Source organism: Podarcis bocagei (assembly GCF_964188305.1).
Source record: "Podarcis bocagei genome assembly, chromosome: 8".
Lineage (NCBI taxonomy): Eukaryota > Metazoa > Chordata > Lepidosauria > Squamata > Lacertidae > Podarcis > Podarcis bocagei.
This window is the reverse complement of record NC_138133.1, coordinates 67575783-67584771: the sequence shown is the minus strand read 5'-3', so window position 1 is coordinate 67584771 and position 8989 is coordinate 67575783. Positions and strand designations below refer to the sequence as shown.

At 40.7% G+C, this 8989-nt stretch overlaps 1 protein-coding gene across 1 annotated transcript; it reads left to right on the top strand.

Moving 5' to 3' along the window:
* Window positions 1–18: 18 nt before the first annotated feature.
* Window positions 19–7130, top strand: UQCRB (ubiquinol-cytochrome c reductase binding protein). The gene is made up of 4 exons (XM_081205311.1): window positions 19–105; window positions 2315–2386; window positions 3725–3891; window positions 6474–7130. The coding sequence occupies exons 1-4, from the start codon at window positions 87–89 to the stop codon at window positions 6549–6551; spliced, it is 336 nt and encodes a 111-aa protein (XP_081061437.1). The 5' UTR covers window positions 19–86; the 3' UTR covers window positions 6552–7130.
* Window positions 7131–8989: the final 1859 nt, after the last annotated feature.

Sequence of the window (8989 nt, the reverse complement as noted above, 5' to 3'; positions counted from 1 at the left end):
GGGTTGCGAGCACGTGATCTGAAAGGGGGAATGTGGGCTTTTCCCGAACGCCGGCGCGCGTGCGCGTTTCCTCAGAGGTCGTCAAGATGGCGGCGAGGGCACCGGGTGAGTGAGCAGAGGGGAAGAGTCGGTGGTGAAGGGGCTGCAGCGGGGAGGGAGGCGGGCGGGAAGCTTCCCGGTGAAAGAAAATGGTCGAGGGGGATCGCCAGCGCTTGTGTGGCAATGCACGGGGCGTGTGCGAGAGGTTATGATTGCCTGGTGGGGACGGAGAGGACACGGGGCGCCTTCTGTTAACTCTTGTCGTTCCAAGCGGTTGTGGGTTTTTCCATAGTGTAATCAGGGGCCAGCAAACTTTTTCAGCAGGGGGCCGGTCCACTGTCCCTCAGACCTTGTGGGGGGCCGGACTATATTTTAAAGAAGAAAAAAATGAATGAATTCCAATGCCCCACAAATAACCCAGAGATACATTTTAAATAAAATCACACATTCTACTCGTGTAAAAACACCAGGCAGGCCCCACAAATAACCCAGAAATGCATTTTAAATAAAAGGACACATTCTACTCAAGTAAAAACATGCTGATTCCCAGACCGTCCATGGGCCGGATTTAGAAGGTGATTGGGCTGGATCCAGCCCCTGGGCCTTAGTTTGCCTACCCATGGTGTAATCCTTTAAGGGCATACTCAGAAGTAAGCCACATCGCGTTCAACGCAGGCAATATTAAGAGTTTCCGTAGCGAAGGGTGTTACTCTTGTGGGACCCTTATTCACGTGCTGCTTTGAGGTCCGCCTCATTGCCCTCCCCCCTTCTTGCTATCCACATAACCAGCAAAAGGTTAGTAGGCGAATCTTCTTGCTGCCTGAAAAGCTTGATTTAGTTGTTTATAGTCAGGCTTCGTTCTGTGCACCAGTAGCAATTTGTAATTATCCCACGAGGACCCTCATTCTAAGTAATCAAAGGGTATGCAGGAAGCAAAGAGTAGATGAATGAAAAGCTCATTGGGGAGTTTCATTTTGGCCACCCTTGTCTCTTGAAACAAACATGTGGCAAACGGCCCTCTAGGACAGCAGCAAGTAGCACACCTGTCAGTCTCCTTTAGCTTGTGAATTGCAACACAATGCATCCTTCTGAATGTGTCTCCTCCCCAGCTTGCAGTCAGTGTTAGAAAGCTAGGAGCTAAATAGCATCATAAACCTAGGTTATGGGCGCCGCAATGAAGTGTCTAGGCACACTTTTTAAAATAACAATAATACAAAACTGAAAATGAATGAACTGCAGCTAAAATACTATGTTCATTTTTCACATAGTCTAGTCCTTCCCCTGCCCACCCTCCTAATATTCTTAAGAGCATCTCTTCTCCAGTCTTCAGAGAGTAGATGGAAGTGGGGAGGCAGAAAAAGGTTCTCCTTTCCTTCCACTCTGCAGTTTTAATCTGAAATCTTAGGTGCAGTACTGCACTCAGAGCTCAGAAACTGCTCACACTAATGAAATTCCCTGTCACAAAATGCACCTAGAACAATGGGAGTTTCGAACACTGTTTGCAGTGCACGTACTACAATGTTAATTATGAATCTAGCCATATACTGTCAACTATCAAAGGCAACCTAAGGCCCTTGGGCCAGATGCTGCCCAATCGCCTTCTCAATCTGGCCCACGGACGGTCTGGGAATCAGCGTGTTTTTACATGAGTAGAATGTGTCCTTTTCTTTAAAATGCATCTCTGGGTTATTTGTGGGGCCTGCCTGGTGTTTTTACATGAGTAGAATGTGTGCTTTTATTTAAAATGCATCTCTGGGTTATTTTTGGGGCATAGGAATTCGTTCATATATTTTTTAAAAAATATAGTCCGGCCCACCACATGGTCTGAGGGACGGTAGATCGGCCCACGGCTGAAAAAGGTTGCTGACCCCTGATCAAAGGGGTAGTAATTCTTGAAGGCACTAAACATGTTAAAATGCTTATTGTTTTGAGAAAAGCTATGAAGTGACACTGCTTGCAATTGAGGCTGATTTGTTTATTGTTGCATAGATGCTAATGCACAGTAGATGGTGGGTGCAGGTGGTGGGGCTGATAACTGAGCAAACGTTCATCTCATCTGCTGTTGCATAGCTGTTTTATGAATATTTTGAGTAGCATTGTGTTTTTACATCCCGTTGACAAGTGCACAGCATCCAAACTGTTGTTCCTACTTTCTGTTTATTACAAATGTTGCATGTTTATAAAAGCAAACTAAAATACTGTAGATTCTTTGTGTCTGAATAAATGCCTCTACCAGTTATACTCTTGAACTAACGGTGGTCATTAATACTTCCAGCTGCAGCCAGCGGTCGTCTCCTTGATAGTATTCGCAAATGGTATTACAATGCAGCTGGATTCAACAAAATTGGTAGGTGTTGGAAGTGTATGTACTCTGTAACTGTGAAGCCCTTTACTGTTGAAGTTGTTTGGTTTGGAACCTGACTAAGAAGAGTCTGTTTGTTGTGGGGGGAGAATTATCTTGCATTTTGTCCACTTTCTGCTAGTATTTTTCTTTGGATTCTTCTTCTTGGTGTTGTGACTGAGTGTGTTAATTTTTATTATCCACATGGGGTTTTTTGCAGAAAAGAAAAGGGACAGTTTTAAATAAATCTGGGTAAACCAGTGGCCTTTGAGAATACAGAAGTTGGCTGTCCCTGTTTTCGATCATGAACAATAGTAAAATATATATCAAAATCTAATACAGGTGTGGGTGGTTTAGGTTTGTCAGTTGACCAACCAGATGTTGTCATATGACTATGATAAAAAGTGCCAAATATTCCAGTTTATGTGGGTGGAACTTTAGCTTCTTAATTTCCTTATGGTAAAATTTGTTAGCTGTTACAGGAACAAGGCTGCTTGCTTCCAAGCCCTACAATAGCCTAGCCTAAACCTAACTTGGTAGCAAAGTTTGTCCTGCTTGCTACCTACTATAATTGTCAGTATCCCCAAAGAAGAAGAGGAACACAAGTAAACAGTAGCAAAAGTCATTGCTTAGTACTACCCAAGACCTTAACATCTTTGGTTATCCCCTCCCTGTGAACTGATTGCCTTCTCTGTAAACTGGATTTTGATCTAATAATAATAATAATTAATAATAATATTTATACCCCGCCCATCTGGCTGGGTTTCCTCAGCCACTCTGGGCAACTTATAACACATGATGATGATGATAAAAAAATTATTATTTATACCTGATACAGGGTTGCCTAAAATCTATGAAAGTTAATTTCATTGGGTTTCAAGTATCAGCTACCTAATTTGTAACTAGCATGAGTAATAAAACTATTGATGACTGGCAAAGCACTTCTGGCAGGGCGTGGGGTGCCGCTGAAAGTGCAGCAAGGGCACATGCTACTGCCAGCAATATTCTTGCCTGCAATAGCCTATGTATGGCTTCACAATGGTCTGGAGCAGGTCGAGCTATCATTTCTTGGTTAGTGGCCTGACTTGGGTGTATATTTACTGCTTTGGAGTCTGCAGCTTTATCAGTGGGATGTTCTGTGAGTTATGGACATTCATCTAAAATACATGTTTCCAGGCACTTGGAGCTAATAAGCTGCTAAAAATTAATTTCTAGAGCTAGTGAAGAGAGATGCCATTGGTCTTGATACTCCTACCAAAAAAAAGTTGTTGTTGTTTTTTTTAAAATCTCTACTGATGTTCAGCTGTCATTTGTGTTAACATGAGAAACATCTTTCTGCTACAGGACTTATGCGAGATGATACAGTGTATGAAAATGAAGATGTGAAAGAAGCGATAAGGAGACTTCCTGAAGATGTACGTAATGACAGATTATTTCGTATCAAGAGAGCGTTGGACTTGTCCATGAGGCAACAAATACTTCCGAAAGAACAGTGGATAAAATATGAAGAGGTATGGTTGCATGCCCATATAATAAGAGTCAACCCAGTTTTCTAGGGAAGGCTGGTTGTAAGCTAGCATAAATATTATGTTCAGCATAAATATTATGTTCTCCCATTAATAGGAGTTTTCTGGAAATCTTTGTATCAAATCTTCCAGTGCCCTAAAGACTCAATTAGGATGTAGCTTAGCATATTCAAAAAGTATAGTTGGATTTTAATTAACACTTCGGTTTATAAGTAGGTGTGTGTGAGAGAGAGAATTATACATGCACACTTCCTGAGAATAAATGCATAAAAAGGGTTAATTATAATTTGAAACTGCCCAATTTTGCTGGTATAGCCATTCATTGTAACCAACTATGAAATGATGCATTTTTTAGAAATGGAAAACTTTCCACAGAAAAAGTGCAGTAGTGGGAAATTTTCCATCCCACATCATTGTTTCCTTGTCAGACAACATAAGATACTGGATTTGTCCAAACTAAGTCATGATTTAGTCCCATTGAAATCAAATAAGTTATTTATCATGACTTAAGTCCCATTGATTTCCATTGTATTAAAGCATGACTGACTTAAGTATGACTTTAAACTACTGAATGGTGTCTGTTCATAATATTGTTTATTACTTTGATGAATTGAGTTGAGTATTGGTTAACTCTTGTGATGCTAATCTAAGGCTGTAGATTAGTTTCTGGGTGGATGGAATGTTCGTGGCTCAGTTCAGAACTTTGAGGGGAATACAACTTGCAGAAAACCTACTCTGTTAACCTTCAGCAAAAACATGGCTGGGAGGAGGAGATAAGGGAACACTCACACCTTTCACTCACAGCACATGAGTGGAAATGGGCTCTGTGAGCAGTTTGCCAAAAGAACCAACAGATCTAGATCACAGCCAGAAACTTGCATGTGATTGTGATAACCGAATTCATCTTCGAACATAATGTGGCTGGGACAAATTATCTATAGAAATCAAGTCTTCCCTGCTGATCACGTCTTGCTTTGGGAGGATATATTTCTCTCATTATTAATCTGCTGTTTGTCAGGTTTGGCGCAGTAAAACCTAATTTTATGAAACTTAATAGTGCATAAACCTTCAGGTACTTTATACATGACCTGTAGTATTATCTACCTTGAGTCTTGCAGGAGGGGTTATAATTCTATCTCCATATATGTTTTTTTAAATGGTTCTCTGTTCTGTCATAGTTGAGCATGATCAAAATATAGAATCCAAGGGCAGTGTTGTGTAGAGAAAGTCAAGCTTTGTCACAATCTGCCCCATAAGAATCTGTAAAACAAAGTAAGATAGTTGTAATATAGATCACAGTTGTTAAGGGACAAAATCTTTTCACACCAAGCATTGGGATCACCAGGGGTAAAGGGCGTGCTTGCCTCAGACAGTTTTTCATCCCATACCAGTGATGCCACCCATTACTTATATAAGAAAAAGTAAAAAAAAAAAAAAGGCATATGGGGCAAAATTGCAGGGTAACCAAAACCTTTAACGTCACATAGCCTAGCCACCAACAGCTTGACCTGCAGCTTGGGCATGCTTTTACAGAGGAGAAGACAGTGAAATTGAGATCATTGCTGGCTAACAACTAGTACAGTGGTACCTTGGGTTAATAACTTAATTCGTTCTGGAGGTCCGTTCTTAACCTGAAACTGTTCTTAACCTGAGGTACCACTTTAGCTAATGGGGCCTCCCACTGCCTGAGCGCCACTGCCGTTTTCTGTTCTCATCCTGAAGCAAAGTTCTTAACCCGAGGTACTATTTCTGGGTTAGCGGAGTCTGTAACCTGAAGCATCTGTAACCCGAGGTACCACTGTACAATACAGTGGTACCTCAGGTTACATACGCTTCAGGTTACAGACTATGCTAACCCAGAAATAATACCTCGGGTTAAGAACTTTGCTTCAGGATGAGAACAGAAATTGCACAGCAGCGGGAGGCCCCATTAGCTAAAGTGGTGCTTCAGGTTAAGAACAGTTTCAGGTTAAGAACGGACCTCCGGAACGAATTAAGTACGTAACCAGAGGTACCACTATACTGAGTGAAAGATGTCTAGAGGTGTATCAGTGTTATTTGCAAATCTAGCTGCAGCAAACACAAATCCAGTAGCAAGTTAAAGACTAACAAGTATTATGCCATAAGCCTTCATGAACTAGTCTTCTAGTCAATGGAAATTTGTGCTATGATAAATTTGTTAGAGTCAGTAGCACCCTCAAAGCTCTTGATTTTTGGTGGTGAAAAATTTCTTAACAGGCACTTGACTTATTTCAGGGCTTAATTGTAAACATGTTTAAACGCAAGACTCAAAAGTTAGGCTGATTCTGTATGACACTTTTGGTAACTGATAAGATGTTTCGTAGGGCAGATGCATGTACTAATCACACAAATTTAGGGAAATGACTCTACAAGTAATAATGTAGCAGGAAAGACCAGTTGGTGAATTATGGATTAAGCATTTTACATTTAGGTCTGCCTGCTCTGTTCCTAAAATGGTGGTGAAGTATCAGATAATCCATGTTACTGCTCTTACAAAAAGATGCCGGTATGAAATGTCCAATATCCTTAACTTTCTTTTTTTTTAGGACAAACATTATCTTGAGCCATATCTGAAAGAAGTCATCCGTGAAAGACTTGAAAGAGAAGAGTGGGAAAAGAAATAGCTGCTGCTGCAATGCACTTCAGAAAAATGTTTTCTTTTAAGTTTTAAATTATTTTGTTCAGGTAGGGGTCTGCTGAGAAAATCTGGGTGGGGAGAAATCTCATGTAAATCTTTCCTCACTTAATATTCATCCACCTAAAATAAACATTACCAAATCTACTTGGAATCCTTTCTCCTAAATTGCAAGGAATTGGTTCAAGTCTTTTCAGCTTCATTGCATACTAACATGGTGATCTGTGATCTTCATTCCAGCTGTTTGAGTAATTCTTTTTGTCATAATACAGATGTTTCCTGCAGCTGGATGGGTAGATAAGCAACAACCTTTGCTGTTTGTTTCTGTTCTTCTGATTCATTTCTTAAAAGGGATGCCCATCTGCAGAATGACTATATAGCCATCATCGCCTCTTGTCTCTAGAGGTGGGAATGCAGACACACTTAAGTATTCAGCAGCAGCAACACTAGATAGGGATTACGTAATCCCTATCGTGTCTACCCAAACAAATGAAACGCTGCATTAATAGATGCTTTTGGAATTTGTGTTTCTTGCCAATCTTTAAATAAAAGCAATTGCCTCATTTAACCTGAATTAGTCACTTGGATTTATTTTTTGAATTACTAAGGCATACCTAGTATACTTTAGCCATGCTGAATTACTAAAGTATACAGTCCTGAGCACACTTCTGGAGTAAAAGTTCCTTTTGTACTCTACATATGGAGGCACATATACCACCTGCTACAGATGTAGCCAGGTCCGGATTTAGGTTTGATGAGGCCCTAGGCTACTGACAGTAATGGGGCCCTTTATATGTCCAGCTGCTTTTTGTCAACAACAAATTGCCATTGTTTTTTGTGTTGAATATACGTTATATGGTAATTGCAAGTAGATAAATAGGTACCACTCCGGCGGGAAGGTAAACGGCGTTTCCGTGCGCTGCTCTGGTTCGCCAGAAGTGGCTTAGTCATGCTGGCCACATGACCCAGAAGCTGTCTGCAGACAAACACCGGCTCCCTCGGCCTATAGAGTGAGATGAGTGCCACAACCCAAGAGTCGTCTGCGACTGGACCTAATGGTCGGGGGTACCTTTACCTTTACCTAATTTATATGAACAAAACAGTGATATTTTAGGGAGCAGACTAGCAGGTGGGGCCCATTACTTACATCATAGGAGCCAACACAAAACACTGTTGCAGTATGTAGGTTTTATTTTATTTTTTTAACTTATATTTTGGAAATGTACATCCAGTGTTTTTTCCTTTAATTTTTTTTTGGGGGGGGCCAAGAGAGTGGGGCCCTAAGCTATAGCTTGTTTAGCTTATACGTAAATCTGGCACTGGATGTAGCCCTTGTGTTGTGGCTTCTTTACCCCGGCCTTTGATACTTGATATGTTATAAAACTTTAGTTGTGATTGTAATGTGTTTTAAACTGTTTTAATGCTGTGTTTTATATTGCTGTAACCTGCCCTAGGACCTTCTGGTGATGGGCAGAAAATAAATAATACTGATTTGTTCTCTCATTCATATTATATATATACACACACAGTGCTTTTTTTCTGGGGGGATGCAGGGGTATGCATACCCCTAAACATTTTGTGAATTTAAGTTTGGCCTCATTGAGGAGCAGTATTTCAATATGAGAAGGAAAATGAGAGTACCCCTAAACATTTTTTTAGAAAAAAAGCACTGTACACACACACGTCCACGTGCAATAGTTCATAAACTATGTTGTATAATATAACTCCTTTTTCTATAAACTACAGGAAAGCACTTTTATCCTTTGGAGAATCAGATTGCTAGTGTGAAATAAAGAAGTATGAGGTTTGTGATCGCTGAGCTGCAGGTGGCCCCTGGGGCTCATAGATCTGTCAAAGAGCAAGTGAACGGAGTCCTCCCTTCAGATTCTACAGCAAAAGCTGGCAAAGCAGAGGTACAAGCGACTAATGAGGCTCTCCTCCTTGCTTCTTGATTATGCACAAATGTGCTCTGTGGTGCAAGCTGGCTGTTGTCGACATCTCCAGTTCCCCATCTGTTGATTACTTTCATAAGCTCTACATGCCTCCGTGTGCTAAATACAAAATTAATCTACCCAGATTCTCTTTTAAAAGGCATACCATTTCCCAAGACTAGAAGTACACATAATCTGGCTATGTTTTGAAACATACTTAAGAATACAGATTAACTCATCAACATAGCAGTTACAGAGTAACTGTAGCAAAATGTTTCAAGAGTTAGAAGAAACTAATTCTGGTTCACCGAATGCTCCAATTTTATGCCTTAGAAACAGGGGCATCTGAATTTGCAATTCCAAGGTAAAGTTTGTCTCCTACCAGCAGTAGGCAGTTCAAGGGCTTCCCCAATTCCAGTTCCTTTCTGTAGTGAACTATTTTTCTGTCCTCAGCATAGAAAGAGAAAACTTCTAAATGAAGAGGACAGAATTCTGT

Bases quoted from the DNA above. Each gene is read 5' to 3' on its own strand.
- UQCRB (XM_081205311.1), top strand. The intron at 2,387-3,724 runs GTAGGTGTTGGA...TTTCTGCTACAG, and splicing joins AGCTGGATTCAACAAAATTG to GACTTATGCGAGATGATACA. The intron at 3,892-6,473 runs GTATGGTTGCAT...CTTTTTTTTTAG, and splicing joins AGTGGATAAAATATGAAGAG to GACAAACATTATCTTGAGCC.